This window comes from Desmodus rotundus, chromosome 1 (genome assembly GCF_022682495.2).
Source record: "Desmodus rotundus isolate HL8 chromosome 1, HLdesRot8A.1, whole genome shotgun sequence".
Classification (NCBI taxonomy): Eukaryota; Metazoa; Chordata; class Mammalia; order Chiroptera; family Phyllostomidae; genus Desmodus; species Desmodus rotundus.
In genome coordinates, this window is record NC_071387.1 from 105,154,754 (window position 1) to 105,175,496 (window position 20,743).

General features: G+C 41.0%; 1 protein-coding gene across 2 annotated transcripts in view; it reads right to left on the bottom strand.

The window, feature by feature from the left end:
• LOC112308147 (ubiquitin carboxyl-terminal hydrolase 7) overlaps positions 1-20,743 on the bottom strand; it is a 94,914-nt gene that overhangs the window by 22,799 nt on the left and 51,372 nt on the right. For both annotated transcript variants that reach the window (XM_053929159.2, XM_053929160.2), the window contains exons 3-8: positions 16,891-17,089; positions 11,459-11,597; positions 10,496-10,584; positions 8,321-8,429; positions 7,064-7,194; positions 225-279 (exon numbers count right to left, since the gene is read on the bottom strand). In XM_053929159.2, coding sequence (XP_053785134.1) covers positions 225-279; positions 7,064-7,194; positions 8,321-8,429; positions 10,496-10,584; positions 11,459-11,597; positions 16,891-17,089 — 722 coding nt within the window. The remainder of the gene's footprint in view (positions 1-224; positions 280-7,063; positions 7,195-8,320; positions 8,430-10,495; positions 10,585-11,458; positions 11,598-16,890; positions 17,090-20,743) is intronic.

A 20,743-nucleotide genomic window follows, 5' to 3' on the forward strand; every position in this document is an offset into this window, starting at 1 on the left:
TCCCCTCAAACTTCCATCTCAAATAACTTTTTGCATTCTTTCTGGGTTTTAAACTATATAAATGCTGCTTTTTTCCTTCTAGCCTAGTTTTGGCCCCAAGCAAACATGGGCATATCTGAATGATGGTGTCGTGAAGTATGCCTGAGGTTTTAGTTGGTAACAACTTCTGACAGTGCTTCAAAATATTAAATGTCAGTAGTATATAATTACAGCTGAAAACTTACCACTCGGCATAGCTCTTGAACATCATGTTGCATGAAGCTATCTAAAGTTTCCCACCTTGGAAAGATAAAATGAACATTTATCTATGTCAAAACATCCAAATTTCTACTAAGTATACCCTAACTAGTAGCTTAGATCCAAAAACTACACTGCATAATCAGCCATTATTCTTAAATTGCTTTTCTGAGAAGATTATTTGGGGGGTTATAATTCAAAATTAAACTGAGTTTTATCAGGATACCCAAATGCTAACAACGTTATCTTGTTCTAAACAACTTACTGCAAGGGGAGGACATGTTAGCAAGTAAGTATATGAGGGGAAACCCAACAGAATCAGAATTTATTTTTTAAAAATTGTGTATTTATTCTTACATGTTTAAACTTCCAGTCACCTTCAAATTACTCTCCATTTGATGCAACACACCTATTGAGACATTGTTTCCGCTGCTCAAAACAGTTTTTGAGCACATCAGTTTTTATGCCTTTTACTTCTGCCATTTTTTGTTTCACCTTTTCCACATGCCCAAAACATTTCCCTTTGAGGACTTTTTTCATTCCCAGAAACAACAACAACAAAAAAAGAAAACAAAAATGCTACTTGGGGTAAGATTGGGTGAATAGTGAGTGTGGGACACAAGGGGTCAGGCTGTTTTTGATCAAAAACTGCTGAACACTCAGCATGATGTGGGCAGGTGCACTCATAAGTCACCCATCATGAAATGGGCAAACACGTTGAAAGAGTCTTCAAAAAAAAATTCTCTGAAGTGGAATACAGCTTTGCACGACGTCACCTGGTACACTGATACAGATGGGTTCCTAGAACACTCACCTAGAGGGGGAACACTGTACTACAAGGGGCCTGCCCTCTAGAAGGTAATTCCAATTGGGGGGGGGGGTTGTACCCCCTTGTAATTCACTTAAAATCTGTACATGTCCTTTTTTAAAAAATTATTTTATTATTGTTAAATTACAGTTATCTGCATTTCCCCACCATCACTCCCCTTCACCCCAGCCAAACCCACTTCCCTCCCTTGCTTCCACCCTCCCCTTGGTTTTGTCCATGTGTCCTTTATAGAAGTTCCTGAAAACCCTTCCCCCCATTGCCTCCCACCCTCACCTCTGGTTATTGTTAGATTGTTCTTAATTTTAATGTCTCTGGTTATATTTTGTTTGATTTATTCTTTTGTTGATTATGTTCCAGTTAAGGGTGAGATCATGTGGTATTTGTCCCTCACCACCTGGCCTTATTTCACTTAGCATAATGCTCTCCAGTTCCATCCATGCTGTCACAAAGGATAGGAGCTTCTTCTTTCTCTCTGCTGTGTAGAATTCCATCATGTAAATGTACCATAGTTTTTTGACCCATTCATTTGCTGATGGGCACTTACTTTGCTTCCAGCACTTGGCTATTGTAAATTGTGCTGCTATGAACATTGGGGTGCATAGGTTCTTTTGGATTGGTGTTTCAGGGCTCTTAGGATATAATTCCAGCAGCGGAATTGCTGGGTCAAAAGGGAGTTCCATTTTTAGTTTTCTGAGGAAATTCCATACTGTTTTCCACAGTAGCTGTACCAGTCTGCATTCCCACCAACAATGTACAAAGGGTTCCCTTTTCTCCACATCCTCTCCAACATTTGTTTGTTGCTTTGTTTCTGATAGCCATTCTGACCTGTGTGAGGTGGTATCTCATTGTGGTTTTAATTTGCATCTTTCTGATGGCTAGTGATGCTGAGCATCTTTTCATATGTCTCTGGACCCTCTGCATGTCCATCTTGGAGAATTAATTATCTGTTCAAGTCTTTTGCCCATTTTTTAATTTGGTTTTTGGTATTCCTGGAGTGGAGTCATGTGAGTTCTTCATATATTTTGGAGAACAAACCCTTGTCTGAAGTATCATTGGCAAATAAGTTTTCCCATATTGGTGGTCCTCTTCATTTTACTCCTGTTTTCTTTAGACATGCAGAGCGTTTTAATATGATGAAGTCCCATTTTTCATTCTTTCCTTTATGTCCCTTGCTTTAGGGGACATATCAGTGAAGATGTTGCTGTGTGGAATATCTGAGATTTTCCTGCTGTTTTCCTTTAGGACTTTAATGGTGTCATGACTTATATTTAAGTCTTTTATCCACCTTGAATTTATTTTTGTGTATGGTGTAAGTTGGTAATCGAATTTCATTTTTTGGCACATAGCTGTCCAGATCTCCCAACACCATTTGTTCAAGAGGCTATTTTTACTCCATTTTATGCTTCTCCTGTTTGTCAAATATTAATTGACCATAGAGACTTGGGTTTATTTCTGGGCTCTCCATTCTGTTCTATTGTTCTATGTGTCTTTTTATGCCAGTACCAGGCTGTTTTGATTACAGTAGCCTTGTAATACAGTTTGAGATCAGGTATTGTGATCCCTCCTGCTTTGTTCTTCTTTCTCAAAATTGCTGCAGCTATTCGGGGTCATTTATGGTTCCATATAAATTCCTGAAATGTTTGTTCTATATCTGTGAAATATATCATTGGTATTTTAATAGGGATTGCATTGAATTTATAAGTCGCTTTGGGTAGTATGGCCATTTTGATGATGTTAATTCTTCCAATCCATGAACATGGTACATGCTTCCATTTGTTTGTGTCTTCCTTAATTTCTTTCTTCAGTGTTGTGTAGTTTTCTAAATACAGGTCTTTTACCTCCTTGGTTAGGTTTATTCCTAGGTACTTTATTTTTCTTGTTGCTATATCAAATGGGATTTTTTTTTCCTGATTTGTTTCTGATATTTCATTGTTGGTGTACAAAAATGCCTTTTGATTTCTGAATATTGATTTCGTATCCTGCTGTTTTGCCAAATTCACTAATAAGTGTAGTTGAGTAGTTTTTCGGTGGAGTCTATAGGATTTTCCATGGTCACTTTCATGTCATCTGCAAACAATGACAGTTCTGCTTCCTCCTTTCCAATTTGGATGCCTTTTATTTATTTTTCTTGTCTGATTGCTGTGGCTAGGACTTTCAATACTGTGTTCAATAGGAGTGGTGAAAGCGGGAATCCTTGTCTTGTTCCTGATCTTAGTGGGAAAGCTTTTAGTTTTTGCCCATTGAGTATGACGTTGGCTGTAGGCCTCTCATATATGGCCTTTATTGGGTTGAGGAATGCTCCCTCTATTCCCACTTTGCTTAGTGTTTTATCATAAATGGGTGCTGTACCTTATCAAATGCTTTTTCTTTATCTATTGATATGATCATGTGATTTTTGTCTTTCGTTGTGTTTATGTGTTGTATTATGTTTATTGATTTGTGAATATTGTACCATCCTTGCATCCCTGGGATGAATCCCACTTGGTCATGGTGGATGATCTTTTTAATATATTGCTGGATGCGGTTTGCTAATATTTTGTTGAGGGTTTTAGCATCTATGTTCATCAGCGATATTGGCCTGACGTTTTCTTTCTTTGTTATGTCTTTATCTGGTCTTGGGATTAGGATGATGCTGGCTTCATAAAAACAGTTTGAGAGCCTTCCATCCTCTTAAATTTTTTGGAATACTCTGTGGAGAATGGGGTTAACTCTTCCTTAAATGTTTTGTAGAATTCTCCTGTGAAACTGTCTGGTCCAGGGCTTTTGTGTGTTGGAAGCTTTCTGCTTACTGATTCAATTTCATCTGCTGTTATTGGTCCGTTCAGCCTTTCTGCTTCTTCTTCATTGTTTTGGAAGATTATATTTTTCTAGAAATTTGTCCATTTCACCTAGGTTTTCAAATTTCCTGGCATATAGTTTTTCGTAGTAATTTCTTACAATCCTTTGTATTTCTGTGGTATCAGTTGTAATCTCTCCTCTTTCATTTCTGATTGTGTTTATTTGGGTCCTCTCTTTTTCCTTGATGAGCCTGCTTAAAGGCTCATCAATTGTGTTTATCTTTTCAAAAAATGAGTTCCTGGATTTATTGATCCTTAGAATTGTGCTTTTAGTCTCTGTCATTTAATTCAGCTCTGATCTTGGTTATTTCCTTCCTTCTACTTGCTCTAGGCTGTCTTTGTTGTTGTTCCTTGAGTTCTTGTAGGCATAGGGTTAGGTTGTTTATTTGAAATGTTTCTATCTTTTTTAGGTAGGCCTGTATTGCTATGAACTTCCCTCTCAGGACTGCCTTTGTTGTGTCCTGTAAGTTTTGGATTGTTGTGACTTTATTTTCACTTGTTTCCAGAACTTTTTTACTTCTTCCCTAATCTCTTTCTTGACCCATTCATTGTTTAATAGCATGCTATTCAATCTCCATGAATTTGATTGTTTGGGGTTTTTTTCCTTGAGGATGGTTTCCAGTTTCAGTCCCTTATGGTCAGAGAAAATGCTTGATATGATTTCAAATTTCTTGAATTTGTTGAGGCTTGCTTTGTGTCCTATTATGTGGTCTATCTTTGAAAATGTTCCATGTGCATTTAAAAAGAATGTGTATTTTGCTTCTTTGGGATGAGAGGCTCTATATATATATCAGTTAAGTCCATTTCCTCTAAGGTATTGTTAAGTGACACAATATCTTTGTCGATATTTGGTTTGGAAGATCTGTCCATTTTTTGACAGTGGGGTGTTAAAATCCCCTACTGTAATTGTATTGCTGTCAATATCTTTCTTGAAGTCCTCCAAGATTTTCTTTATGTATTTGGGTGCTCCTATGTTGGGTGCATACATATTTACAATGTTTATGTCTTCTTGATGGATTCTTCCCTTGACTATTATGAAGTGACCTTCTGGGTCTCTTTTTTATGGCTCTTTTTTGAAGTCTATTTTGTCTGATATAAGTATTGCTACACCAGCTTTTTTCTTCCTGTCCATTTGCTTGGAATATTTGTTTCCAGCCCTCACTTTCAGTCTGTGTAGGTCTTTTGTTCTGAGGTGGGTCTCTTGTAGGCAGCATATTGTGGGTCATGATTTCTTATTCATTCAGCTATTCTATGTCTTTTGATTGGGGCATTTAATCCATTTACGTTTAAGGTTATTATTGATAGGTACTTATTCATTGCCATTTTTCATACCTGTGTTTCTCTCTCTCTCTCTCTCTCTCTCGCTCTTGCTCTTGCTCTCTTTCTCTCTCTCTCTCTCTCTCTCTCTCTCTCTGTTTTTCTTCCTGGTCTTAAAAAAGACCCTTTAACATCTCTTGCAGAGGTGGCTTGGAGGACGTATATTCTTTGAGGCTTCTTTTGTACAGGAAGCTCCTTATTTGGCCTTCCATTTTAAATGAGAGTCTTGCTGGATAAAGTAGTTTTCATTGCAGGCCTCTGGTTTGCATTACTTGGAATATCTCTTGCCAATCCCTTCTGGCTTGGAGCATTTCCATTGAGAAGTCAGCTGCTAGTCTTATCAGGGCTCTCTTTGTCTTGGAATTTTGCCATTTTAATTATGCTGTGTCTTGCAGTGGGCCTCTTTCGGTTCCTCTTGATTGAGACTCTGTGTTTCCTGGATTTGTGTGACTTTTTCTCTCATGAGATTAGGGAAGTTTTCCATCATTACTTTTTCAAACACATTTTCTATCCCTTGCTCTTCTTCTTCTCCCTCTGGTATCCCTCCCTCTGGTATTATACAGATATTATTACATTTCATGTTGTCCTGCATTTCCCTTAATCCCTCTTCATTCTTTCTGAGCCTCTTTTCCTTTTCTTTTTCTTTCTGGGTGTTTTTTTCTACCCTGTCCTCCAGCTTGCCGATTTGATCCTCTGCTTCATCAAGTCTGCTTTTGATTCCTTCTACTGTGTTCTTCAATTCAGAAATTGTATTCTTCATTTCCTCTTGGCCCCTGTTGATAGTTTCTATTTGCTTTTTCATGTTGATATAGTTTGCAGTGAGTTCGCTGAAGTTTCCCTGTAGTTTTTGGTAATTCTCTGTGAGCTCATTGAACTTCCTGATAACCATTGCTTTGAACTCAGTATCCAATAGTTGACTTGCCTCTATTTCATTTAGCATTCTTTCTGAGGCTGCCTCCTTTCATTTGGGAATTGTTTCTTTGTCTTCCCATTGTTTGTGAGACTCTTCTTGTTAGCCTCTGCTTCTTAAATTGATCTGTTCTGACTCCCTGGGTTTATGGTCTGAACTTCTATGGTAGAAGACCTGTGAGATTCAGTGGTGCAGCCTCCTTGATCTCCTGAGCTCACTGGTCCTGGGCTGTCCTTTATGTTGCCTCTCGGTATGTCTGGATTTTTATTGTTGTTGGGTCTTTCTTTGGTGGATCCTTCCCTCCAGCTGGTTGAGGGTCACTCTGCCCACAACGTCTTGTATTCTGTTGTGCAGGTTGTGTTGAAGCTGGTTCTTCTGTCTGTATGAGGTTTTGAGGCTTCTCTCTTGCTCTTGTTCAGTTGTTTGTTCTGAGTAATTTCTGCACTATTTAGTTGTATTTCCAGATCAGTTCTCAACTGAGGTTAGTGTGGCTTCCACTCCCTTCTTCACCTCCTTCTGTTGTTATCTGTTTGTGGTTCCTTTGTTGGTGGGTTTCCTCTTCCAGCAGGTATACTGGTGTTCACAGCTTCCACCTACTCTTTTTTTGTGATCAGTTGGAGGGGGGAGGCAAATTGTTTTTTTAAGACAGTGGGAGTGTATTATAAGGTATTTAAAAAAACCAACCCATAGAAAAGAGATAGGATCCTTGGGATATATACATGTCCTTTTCTTGACAGGTAAAGCTTTAAGTGGTAAGTTATTTCTCAAGCAAAATTCTAAAACCAAGCTGTTCTTTCCAAAGTGGTCAAATAAAATATAATGATAGAAACACTGACATGATTAAATGCCTACACAGTGATTGCAATTCTTCTGTCATCTCACATTCATCCTTAAAGGAGCAGCAGAAGGGAAAGGCAGATTTCCAATACATACCCGAATGATTTTGTTAGCTTTTTTGTCCCTACAGGCTTATCGCTGTGCTGTAGTTCATAGAACACTCTCTGCAATGCTAAAGGGACACTTGTGGATGAATCATCACCCTCTGTTGGCATCATGTAAACGGCCTAAAAGGATTAAGAAATAAAAATGAAATTTGACGTGAAAGTATCACTTCTAATATCACAATGGCTACAGTAGTTTAATTAAGGCTTTTAATTATCCCCTACATAGGTCAGAAAGTTTTTTTTTTTTTAATTTGAAATCATAAAAGTCTTTAGAATCAATCTAGAAAATACAAGAAGGCAAAAAAAAAATTTTTTTCTATTACCTATAGCCCACCATCCAAAGAGAACCACTTTCATTTCAGACTTCTCAGAGCAACATTTTAAAACTTAACATTACTTATAAACAGAAGATTTAATGAAACAAATCTACTGACATCACCTACATTCAGCTATCCCCGGGATAGATCCTATCACGGTAACTCACCAGGAGAACAGTGCAAACATGAGAGAAAAGCAGACCAGCCAGTGCTGCCCCCACAACCAGGAGTCCGCGTTGCCTGCACTGCTCCATGCTGCTCACATGACTTTCCTAAAGTACAAATGACTCTCTCGCCTCCATTACATTCTAGGGAAGTATATTCTGGTTTGAATAGTCTTACAAAAATAAATTTTTTCACCCTGGCTGGTGTGGCTCAGTGGATTGACTGCCAGCCTGTACATCAAAAGGTCTCTGGTTCCATTCCCAGTCAGGGCATGTTCCTGGGTTGTGGTCCAGGTCTCCAGTAGGTGGCACTCAAGAGACAACCACACACTGATGTTTCTCTCCCTCTCTTTCTCCCTCTCTTCCCTCTGTCTAAAAATATATGAAAATTTTTTTAAATAAATAAATTTTGTCTATAATATGTGAAAACTAGATTTTGCAGCCAGTTTTCCAACTGATCAATTTTTCATATAAAACTTTTTCAAATGTTGTTAATGGCTTTCACATTGAAAAAATACCCATATTACTTCTACCTCAAAGTTAGGATCATTAGCTATAGTGAACTTTTGACCACCCCCGTTAGCTCTAAGTCTCCAAACACTGAGGACTACAGATAAGCACAGGCATAAAATAGGGGCATCTCTGGACACAGCACTGAGGTAGGAGAAGACAAGGCAAAGTTTGGCAAGAGGACTTTGCTTGTCCCTTAATACTGGAGAGAAAAGGGTGGGTGGGAGGGTGAGTAGAGAATTACCATCCATTTACCTTTCGTAGTTGATTGGTGAAAAATAAAGTCTGCAGCAGGCTGTTCATGTAACAAGTTGCTCCCTGATTCTTCAAACCGACATAGCCTGTGTGCTTCTTTGAATCCCACCTACAAGATCAGTTTGAGGTTGAGGGAAAACCGCACAAGACACCTCCTTGCTTCTGCAATGTGTGTGGAGCGATTCAACCAGATGTCAGCTTGGTGGCTGACATTTCACTGCTCTTTCCCACCATCCTGACGCAGGGATGAAGGCTGAGCAACCCTGCAAGTAAATAACTCATCACCAGGCCCATGGCACTAAGGACACCAAGGCCAAGAGTTCTTATCACAGGGCTCCCTTTAATGGTCATTGATTCTGTCCACCCAAGTGCATGGCCCAGTGCTAAGTCAACCCCAGCATTCACGAAGCAGCTTAAAACACTGTCTGCTGAGAGCAGCATAGCCATCGTTACCAAGAGCAGCTCTCACAGATACAAATTACATTCTATAAACTTGTATCAAACTGACCCCCAGTGTAGTTCTATTACATTCATATTGGGTCACCTGTGCTCAGCAAGAAGTGGAAAAGGTGGGACCCCTCTTTTCTATTGTCATACACATAGGGAGAGACAAGTATGTATACTGGCAAGTTTTAATGCAGACTTTCAAACATCTAGAACCTTCTCTTATCAGTCTTCTATAATGCAAAGACATAAACAAACGTGATCACCACTAAGTGTGACCAATCCTTTTGTGAGGTCAAGGTCAACAGTACTCTGATGCCAGAGGTTAGTCCATGGCCTTGCGAACACAGTCAGGTGTGTCAAAAGGCCCCAGTTAAATTCATGTGTGTATTAAAATAATTTTTTAACAAATGGTAAGGGAACGATACACTAAAAATATTATTCTAATTATTTTTAAATTGTCAAGAAAATGCAAGAACCGTGAGTTACAGATGATTATTTGAAAAAGTACAATCATAAGATTTAGATAATGTTTGAATAAGTTTTGACAAGTGTGGCTGAGCCAACAATCTCTTTTGATTGGTACCGCTGAAAACCCAACCTACTTTTTTAAGTCAAGAGATATAGAAAAAAGGTTTTAAATGAAGAGGGGGGAACAATTTTAATTAGAACTTGCTTGTTTCAGCCCTTACTTCAGGTCTTTCAATACAACATAAGTGCGTGTTTTGAGAAGGCTACTCAAGAAAGTCCTGATTCCTCTGGTACCAGTTCAATTAACATAAAGGTAATAAATGTTATTAGCATTAAAAAAAATTCCAGTGCCTCGCCCAGGCCACATTAGCCAGGATCTGGACTAAGTAATAGCTCCTTCATGGCCACCCCACTGCTCCCTGCTCTCTTCCATCAGGGTCAACCAATGCGCTCTCGCCCAAGAGTAAGGCCACGTCGAAAGAAAATATGGCAAGTAAGAGATTGAGACCTGTCACTTAACTTCTTCCTAGATGGAATGTTATGGTTTCACTCTGGGCCTTCAAAGTCTGGAATTCTTCTACAACCTGCTCCCAACTTACCATTTCAGCCTTCAGATCCACTCTTCAACCTCCCTCATATTCTGCCCAATCCCAAACTCTCTTGCTGGTGTCTTTCCTCATGTTCTTCTCCCTACCCTGAATTCCACTGTCCCACCTTATCAACCAATAAACCAACACACTCTGTAAGGCCAAAACTTCTTCTTGCACACAGACCTCCCTGGACTGAGTGACAGAAGCAGAAGCATCTGCTCACAGGTCCTCTGCTAAGCTATGCGGTGCCCCACTCACTACCTCATCTGCTCAGCGGTGCCACCAGCACACATGGACATCCCCGACCTCTTCAAAATAAAAACAGAGCACCTCCTGCGGCGGTTATGTATGTACTGGTCTTGCTCCTTTACCTGACCAGCCTGTAGCTTCTTTGAGGACAGAAACCCAAGGCTGTCTCGTCTGGCTGACCACATGATTATATTAGTAGTGCGCAGCAGGGTCTGGCATATGGAATCTTCTTCAATAAATCCGCTAAACAAAGCAGTGAATGTGAAGCTGGCATACATGTCTGTATGTTCCATGTGTGCCAAGGGGCAAGCACAGAGAGGGTGCTTCTCTGTGGAATCATGCATTTCTGATCATGTGCAAGTGTTGCTCTCACTACAGCCCAAAACACATCTCGTCAGCACACAAGTAAGGAAAAACTTACGCAACTCCATGGGGAGCATCTGCCTGTACGAAGACTTCAAAAGTCACTTTGTCATCATCTATAAATCCTTTCTCAGGATCAGTCACTTCCTAAAAAGAAAAAAGCATATCCAACTTGCATAAGATCACACGAATGCTCACTTCATTCCAAAGCCGTAATTACCCTAGTGTCGTGTACTTTAATAAACTAAAACACTACTTTTTCAAACATCCCAATTATGCTTCTACTTTTGCAGTGTTCTGGTTTGTTTTGAACAGTGTTCTCTGAACAAGAGGAGGCATCCCAGAGGCACCGGGGGTGCAAGGCCATAGCATGGACAGTGAGGGATGAGGGCATGCTCATCACAGCAGGGCGGGGGAGGCTCCACAGAACCCATGGTAGGAGCCTGGGCAGGACATTCCTAAGCACGTTTCCACCTCTGCCAAAACAGCCAAAATGAACTGACTTGAGAATTCATGAAGCTTCATGAAACCACCCTGCACTATGTCTGACTTATGGAAGGATCCCAATTGATATAATTTCTTTTAAAGGAAGTTTACCTATCAGGAATGCTATTGACTAGCTTACAATGTTTGACAAAATGTTGAGACTTTAGTCCTACTACCTGATAAAAGCTTAGTTAGGAAATACACACACACAGATACCTGTCCAACTTATAAAACAAACACTTTGCTTCTAAAATGAATAGAAGGCACCCTGGCAGGGTAGCTCAGGGGTTTAGAATGTCATTCTGATGTAAGAAGGTTGCATGGTCAATACCTAGTCAGGATACATACAAAAATCAACCAATGAATGTAGAAATAAGTAGAACAACAAACTCATGACTCTCCCCTGTTCTTTTTCTCCAAAATCAATAATAAATGAATAAATAAATAAGTGAATAGAAGGCTATGAACAATAAAATATTTAGGGGAATACAATAATGCTCATATTATTATTCAGACTAAATTCAGTGTTACTTACATGCCAGGCCATAAAATTGGAAAATCCCCAATCATTTTCTTTATGGAAGAATAAATGACTAATACGACGACTGAATGACTTCTCCTCATCTCTGTAATTTGTAATCTTCAGCACAGCTTGTGCATGACAAGACCATGACCTGTTTAAAGAAAATAATCTAAGCCTTAGGTGACATATTTCATTATTGCTTATATATATATATTTTTTAAAACACAGCACACAAAAATTCCCGTATTTATCTTCTGTTTTTGTGCAGGCAGGGTGGGTGTTTGGGAAGCATATTTATCTTTAGAGGAGAAAAGGCTAAGAAGGGTTGAGGGTGCCCTGATATAGTGATTTGACTCGTGGCTTTATTTATCCTTTAATTTTTCAAAAGTTGAAGTCAAGTTTCTTATTACTATCTTCAAATTACATGTTGAGATTTCATAAGAGACTATAGTTTGGGGGTCAGGTTATAATTTTATGGATAGCATTTTAAAAGAATAGGAAAACAAGAATGATGACAATGTGTTTTTTTTGTTTGTTCTTTTAATGAATAGACCTGAAGCTCTAGGTTCTACTTAATAAAGGTGTCACTTGTCAGCGTCACTCCTGCCCCTGGTAGCTTACAAGTACTGTGGCTGTCACGTTCTCAAGAGCACCTCTGACACAGGCCTGTGGGCAGGTCGGTACCAGGGGGCTCCTGACAAACTCTGAGCATGGTGCTGAATCACAACCACAAGTGACACAACTGTAGACAGAGTCCCTCACATTTGGGGCAGATGGCAAAGGGCCTCTGGATCAATGTTTGAAAAGCAAAAGCTATGCCACTTTAAAAATCCACTGAACAGTTCACAATGCTGCAAACTCACTGAAACACTGAGAAGAGCAGTGCCAGCACGTCGGCGCTTCCACTTGCTCAGGGTCCTTACGCTGGACGTGAACCATTCACTGTTTCCAAACTACTGTTCAGACTGCGGCTATTAAGACTAAAATCTACCCCAATACGCCTCAGATCAGACCACAATTTCACCACAGGAAGAAAAATCTTAACCTACATACAGTCCTAGCTGCACTGTAAAATGGGCTTGGCACTTCTTAAAACTTCCAGTAAAAAGAACATAAAATGAGTTGTACTTCCTGGAGCTTTGACGGAATAGCTAGAGCCAATGTCCTCTGGGGAACAACCTTCCCTGAGGGCACCAAAGGGCCACAGTCTGTAGGTGGCAGGGAGACAGGGCAGATGTTTTTCAGGGAAGTGGCTTGATAGCAAAAGTGGTCTGGAATCCCTCCAAAAATTGTCAGCTTGGGGTTCTGCTAAATGTTGAACAGTGGACAACTTTTAAGTAAAGGGAAGAAGAGTCAAATACCTTTGGCTTCATCTCAGTAGAGGGACCATGAAGAAACTTCTTAATATTTAAGGACATTTTATGATATACCTCTTTGTATAAATCTCATGAATACAAATTTTTTTCTAAAATAAGTCAGACAGGCCCATGTTGTAAAATCCTCAAATGTTTTATTTTCAATTGTCTGAATAACCTATAGGAACTAATTAACACACAATGAGGAGGATGACAGCCTAAAGAATTTTTCTGCCCTGACTGGTGTTAACTCAGTGGATTGAGTGCCAGCCTGTGAACCAAAGGGGTGCCAGTTCGATTTCCAGTCAGTGCAAATGCCTGGGTTGTGGTCCAGGTCCCCGGTGGGGGATGCACAAGAGGCAACCACACATTGATGTTCTCTCCCTCTCTTTCGCCTTACCTTCCCCTCTCTCTAAAAATAAATAAATAAAATCTTTTAAAAATTCAAAGATGAGGGGCAAGATGGAGGCCTAAGCAGAAACACTTCGCTTCCTCACACAACTAAAAGAAAACAACCAATTCAAAAACAAAGAGTGACCAGAACTGTCAGAAAAACATTTGACTTTTTGCATAGAAGTCCAACAACCAAGGAGTTGAAGCAACATTCAACAAGACAGTAGGAGGGATGGAGACATGCAGCAGGGTGGAGAGGATACAGCAAGGAGGTGGCTGGAGGACTGGGTGGGCAAGGCAGCAGCTGGTGGACTGCAGGGGCAATCCCACATCCACATTCAGACAAGCCCCAGGGAAAGCCAGGGAGCTAGACAGACCACAAAACCCTGGGTTTTCCACCAAAGACTCAAAACCACTGGATATGGAAAAGATCTGTGGGGATTTTGGTGGTGGGACAGACACCCAGCCTCACAGGAGAGTTCATTGGAGAGACCCACAGGGTCCTAAAACGTGCACAAACCCACCCACCTGCAAATCAGCAACTAAAGGGCACAAACCACTTGCGGGAATTGAGGGAAGTGACAGGAAGTGGGATGAGGGCAGAGCAAGAGGCATTGTTCCTTCTGTGACCCTCTGTGGAAACAGCACCACAACACAGCAAAGAGGATTGCCTTGTCCTAGTGAATACCTAAGGCTCTGCCCCTTACAGTAACAGGTGCACCCAGACAAAGATATATGGCCACCACCAAAGGAGTTCACCACCACCAAGCCCTTATTATATGAAATGTTAAAAGGACTTATCTAAGAAATGGAAGATCAAAAACTATGAACAGTAAAATGACAACAAATCCACAACTATCAACAACTGAACCTAAAAAACAAAAACTAAGCAAACAACTAGAACAGGAACAGAATTGCAGAAATGGAGATCACATGGAGGGTTATCAGTGGGGAGGGAGAGGGGGACAATGGGGGGGGAAATGTACAGGGAATAAGAAGCATAATTGGTAGGCACAAAATAGTCAGGGGGAAGTTAAGAATAGTATAGGAAATGGAGAAGCCAAAGAACTTACATGTACGACCCATGGACATGAACTGTGCGGGGGGTGGGGGGGATGCTGGAGGGTGAGGGGGCAGTGCAGAAAGGAGGTGGATAAAGGGGAGGAAAAAACATTGGGACACCTGTAATAGCATAACAAATAAAATATACTTTAAAAAATATTTTTTTAAAGGAAGTTTCCTTAACTACAATTTTCCCCTTGGAGAGTTACTGGTGAATAAGAATTAAGCTTGGTAAACCAGTAATCAGTTAGTATATTGGGTCTTGATTCCATGTTCCTACAAACTTTAAGGGCTTTTATTATATTTTATTGATTATGCTATTACAGGTGTCCTGATTTTTCCCCATTTGCCCCTCCACTCAGCACCCCCCACTCCCTCAGGCTATCCCCCCACCATTGTTCATGTCCATAGGTCATGTGTATAAATTCTTTCACTACTCCTTTTCCTGTATTATACTTTACATCCCCATGGCTATTCTGTAACTACCTATTTGTACTTCTTAGTCTCACCTCTTCACCCATTCTCCCCCTCATCCCTCCCATCTTGCTGTAACCTTCTAGTAACTTCTTTTCTCTTGCTTTTAAGAGTCTCTCTATCTTTAACCTTTGGCCTTTGAATAATGATGTTTCTTCAAGTGGGCCTCTTTGCATCCATCATAGTTGGGACTCTCTGCTCTCTGGACTTGTATGTCTATCTCCTTCACCAAATTATGGAACTTTTCTTTCACTATTTTTTCAAGTAGAGTTCCAATTTCTTGCTCTTTCTCTTTTATTTCTGATACCCCATGAGGCAATTGGTAGACCTTTTAAGTTGTCTCATAGGCTATTTATACCATCCTCATTTATTTGGATTCTTTTTTCTTCTTGTTCTATGTGGTTATTTTTGCTTCCTTATGTTCCAAATCATTGATGTGACTCTCAGCTTCATCCATTCCACTGTTGTTTCCATGTAAATTGTCATTTATTTCAATTGTGTATCCTTCGTTTCTCACTGGGTCTTTTTTATGCTGCCGAGGTCCTCACTAAGTTCCTTGAGCATCCTTATAATCACTGTTTTGAACTCTGTACCTAATAGATTGCTTATCACCATTTCATTTAGCTCTTTTTCTGGAGTTTTGATCTGTTCTATCATTTGGACCATATTTCCTTTTCTCCTGGTTTTGGCATCCTCCCTGTGTTTGTTTCTATGTAGAAACACAGGTAGAGCTGCTTTGATTACATGTCTTGGTAGTATGGCCTAAGGTCATAGGTATCCTGTAGGGTTCAGTGGAACAGCCTCCCCTACCACACAAGCTGGGTACTCAAGGTGTGCCTTTCTTGGGGACTGAGTACATCCTCCTCTTGTAGTTGAGCATTGGTTGCTGTTGGCAGATCAATGGGAAGGATTTACCCAGGCCAGTCAGCTGCAAGGATTGGCTATGACCACTGTCTACCAACCCCTGCCCTCCATGGAGTATCATCTGTGCAGGGGCAGGGTGGTGTTGTTCTGATGTGGTCTGTGGCTATCCACTTGGGATGCTGACCCTGGGGTTTCCTGGGTAGTGCAGGCCAAGGTCAGCCACTTCCTGTGTTTTACCTGGGGCCACCCTGCTGAGCTGTAAAGCAATCTGAGATGCCTGCTACCTGTGCTGGGCTTGGAGTTCCCAGGGAAAACCAAGCTGGGAATCTAATCTGGCTGCTGCTATGGCTTACTGAAGCCAGCTATTGCTTCTTTGATAGGATTTAGGAGCCAAGACCAGCCATTCCTATACAGAGTCTTTGTGGATCTCCAAGGTGTATCACAGAGTGTTAGCCAGGTTGATGGAGTCTCAGATATGGCACCAGCCTACAAGCTCTGTGGGTTGAGTGCTCAGCAAAGAGACAATGGCCTCTGCTTGCCCCAAACCAGACACTTTAGTCTCTCCCTGGATACCACTGGTACCTTTCAAGCTGCCACCCCAATGCTGCACCTGAGAGGAAGTGAGTCTGAGTAGGTGAGTCCATTTGTGGGTTCCATAAAAGGAACTGCTTCGGGGTCCAGCAGCCTCCTCCACCAACTCAATCCCACTGGGTTTTGCAGCCAGAAGTTGGGGGGACTTATCTTCCTGACACTGGAATCCTGGGCTGGGGGACCTGGCATGGGGGTGTGACTCCTTTGTCCTGAGATAGCCCTCCCAAATTTTTATCCACAGGGGTGTGGGGCCAGCCCACTCCATGTCTGCATCCCTTCTCCCAGTCTGGATGGATATGGTTTCTTTAATTCTGTAGTTGTCAGACTTCTCAAAGTCTCAAATTCAGCTCAATTTCTGACGTTCCTGAGTGATGGTTGTTCTATATTTTAGTTGTAATTTTGATGTGGTTGTGCAAAGAGGTGAGCCATGTCTGCCTATGCCACTATCTTGACAAGAAGCCCTAAACCAAACTTTTGTTTTTTATTTGCAAGAAAAAATATGTATCTTTTCTAGTTTGGATATAGCACCTACCAGTGAGATTTAAAGAGGGGAATGTGTTGAGTCTAATTTAAAATCAAAGACCTATGTACCTCAGTAAAGAAATTCCAAAAAAAATTCAAAATACAAAAAGGCCGATCTCATATTTGGCTTCCAATGTATTAGATTTTTGTGGATTTGTAATTGCATCATTTAAACTGTCTTACGTGGAATCAGATTCAGCATTGCACTGGAGAAAGAATCCTACGCTTTTTTGGTGTGGTCTGTCTGGATAAAAGCGTGGCATCACCATAATCTTCCATGGTAGATTTCGCACAAAACACGGAGGGCTAAGGACCGACTCACTCAGTCTGCTGAAGCGCTCGACAGTGAACTGAAAGGTTGCCTCGGAGCGCCAACTCGTGTCTGCAAGAAAACACGTTGACAGTCAGAGCCTGTGCGCTAGGGAAGAGCCCTGAAAGAACCGACAAGCAGGGATGAACTACTCTACACAACCCCAACCTAGCTGCTGAAACCCAGCTCTCTGGGAAAATGACAGTATGAGTTCCAAGTTACTAAATAACATAGAGCAGTACAACAAGAGTTTCTGTGTGAATGAAACCCAAACTCAGAAGGCTAACAACACACACCTGCCTTCCCTCCTAGATTTAAGACTTCATTGTGATGAGAACATCTGGTCTACTCTATCTTAATTCCCACATAATCCTTAGTGCATGGAGGGTCTGTGGAGGGAAGGGATGAAACATGTAACATTTATTCAAGAACAGGAGTTGTAGATGAAAAGAAAAAAGTTTCAGACAAGGCTGAGCTACAGAGAAAAAAAATGAAGAGGGCGCTGAACTTGCAAAAACAAAGGAGGCCCTTTGGGGGGAGTGGGAAATGACCAAACCCAAAGAAGAGCAGCACTGTTTACAGAAAAAACATTGCTATAAAGTTAGGCTAAAAATAAAAGTTAACTTCTTAGTTCACAATTATTATGAAACACCAGCCTGGACTCCCTGTGAGAACAACTTTTTTTTTTTTAATTTTGAGAGAGAAGGGAAGGGAGAGAGTAAGAGAAGGAGAGACACATCAATTTGTGAAAGATGCACCAATCGGTTGCCTCTCGCATGCCTCCAACTGGGGATATGGCCCACAACCCAGGCATGTGCCCTGCCTGGGAATTTAACCAGCAACCTTTCAGTTTGCAGGCCAGCACTCAATCCACTGAGCCACACCACCCAGAGAATAACTTTTACAATACAAAAAGAAGCTGTATTTTTTTATTACTCCATGAGACTGAAGGCCAATTTAAAGGAATTATGGTTTTCTCCAATAAAAAGCAGTGTTGATATAGTGCCTCTTAGTAGACTTTTAACTAACATCACACACTTCAAGTTTCCACCTTTTACTCACGGTGGCTTTTCATTTAAGTGACACAGGCCCCAATTAACTTTGACAAACCCAGCAGTGTCCACAGTGATGCTTCTCAGACTCTTCACGTGAAGAAAAAGTGGGGTCCTCCCAAGGCCACCCTGCCAATCTGTCACTGCCAGTACTTCCTAATAAAACGTCATAAAACTGCCACAGCAAGATACACATTTCTAAATGCTTTCTCTTGCTTTTTGTATCTATCTCTTTGCAGACTGAGAACAGTTCACAGACAGGCAGGGAACCAAGGGCCACCCCTGAGGAGTTATGAAATTGGTCTACAGAATAGCAGGAACCTGGAAGGCTTTTTAAGAATCAGGTGCTATTTTCACATCCATTCCCACAGGCTCCTGAGATACCAGTGAGACTGGAGCCTTAGGGAAAGAAGCACATGTTAAGAGCACACTCCCTTCCTTCATCCTTCAGTTTCCAAACTGCAGAGACACCTGAGTACTCAGGCTGCAGACATCTCACCATACACAAACTGCTTATTTGTGAATTTGTTCTTAGGAAAACATGTCCATCAGTCCTCATGAGAGAGCAATATTCTTCACCAAAGAAAGAAAATCCCAAATATGCGTGACAGTTAGTGTTTTTACCTTCTTTTAAACTCTTTCTTCATCCCTAATTCTTTTCCCTACATGTAACACTGCTTGGCAGTTTACAAAGAAGCCCTTTGAAAGGAGAGCAACTGAGCAGGGGGTGAGTCACAACTAAGAGACGCATTCTGTATTTGAGCCTCTCCCGGTGGCAGGCAACCCTAATCCCTTTGAGGGAAAATAAAAGTCCACCAGGCAGGCAGGAAACTTGCTCAGGAGAATAATATCTAGAATGGCTTAGGAGAAAAATAGGCCACTTTTTCATAGATATACAGATCACATCTCAGTGGCATTTAAACCCTGCAAGGTAGGCAAGGGAAGCTATTACTTAATTCCCAATTTACAGATGAGGAAACTCAGGCTTGCTGAGGTTAAATGGCTCATCTTATCCAACGTGTTTAAACAAAGTGACCACAGGCATTTCAATATCCAAGGTTTGTGAACACTAAGCATAGTGACCCTGCCTGATTTGTAGAGTGCCATTCTAACACTCAGCCATACTCAGACCCAACAAAAATTGGCCTGTTTGACAGTGATGGAAGAAGTGAACCATAACCAAATGAAAAATAATAAACAAACCCAGGACACACTGGAATCTAGAGTTCAACATAACAAAGTCCCACCTATCTTCTAATTATCCTATTTTGTTCTCAGATAGAATTCAGCTCTTCAAAGGATTAGATTTCATATAGATAAAAATGCTTTACTCCCCTTCCACCCCACACTTTAGTCAAATTTGTGAATTCATCTTTATATTTTAAATAGGACCAAACAATGGTGAAGTCAGTGTGGCTCTGAATCCACAAGATGGCAGGCCCCGCAGACACAGAGGATCAGTGCCCTGAGCCTGGTGCCACCCTGGCTCACAGTACTCAGTTCACACTCGCTGAATTATACACTAGATGTGAGATTCTGCCTCACATTGAAGGCACACCCTGAGAACAGACTTACCATCCAATACTCACTAATCAGGGAATTTAACATGAGATTTCACATGAGTAGAAATCTCACCCTATGGCTGGAAACTCTTTATACGAATGGAATGATTGAAAAATTATATCAAATACAAAAAGGTCAAAACTGAAGAGTCTACAAAAAGAAGCTGACTTGAAACCCATCTTTGGCAGACAGAGCTGGCCTGATAGCCCCCTATGAGCAATGACAAGAGGCTAGTGTAAGTGTTTGCCCAAGAAAACCAGTGGAAGCTACTCAGGATCCTATGTACTATTTTTGCATATTCCTCTGTCTATCATCAGTACTTCAAAATTAACAATGTTTTCAAAAGCAGAATACTTGGTATTAGGAAGGACACCCCATATCCTTCAGTATTAATATTTCAACTAAATAGAAACTCTAAACTGCCACAATGCCAAAGAGCACCTATTTCGTTACTCGACGCATCTTTTCATTGTAAATAATAGGATGACGATGGAGCTTGTGTTAACTGCGGTCATCATACATTCTCAGTCAGAAAACCGGGTAACCCACTACCTTCCCATCCCGTCCCCAAAGAGCAGCAGCGGCTCCTGTAGTCCACAGCTACCGGTGTCCATTCTTACAACAAACTTGTCTTCACAGGGCAAAGGCCAATGTACCAGCTTGGGGTTCGGTTGCATGGAAAAGTGGAGGAAGATTAATACTTGGGTTTTCTGAATCAGGAGCTTAGCCTGAAGTTTTCCCAAATGGCACCCTGGCAGTTAATTTTAATAAACCTCAATTATTCATCTGAATACAAGTCTTTACAAGTCCTAGTTAATTCCCAGAAATTACTTTTGTTTCACGGGGACCAACAATCTCAGTCTAGATCCATCTACATGTGCAGATTCATCTAGCTCTGCAGAGGCTCCATTTGCTCTAAAACTTCCCATGGTCACACCCGGCAAAACAGTAAGAAACTAAAATCAAAGTACAGTAAGCAAGCACAACTGGGCAACGATTTTGATACCGCCCACAATTCTATGTTAACAGGGTTTGTAAACGCTCGCCACCTCGCAGACGTCGTTCTAATCTGTGCTATTAGCTATTTAACTTTTCTACAGGAAACGCGCCA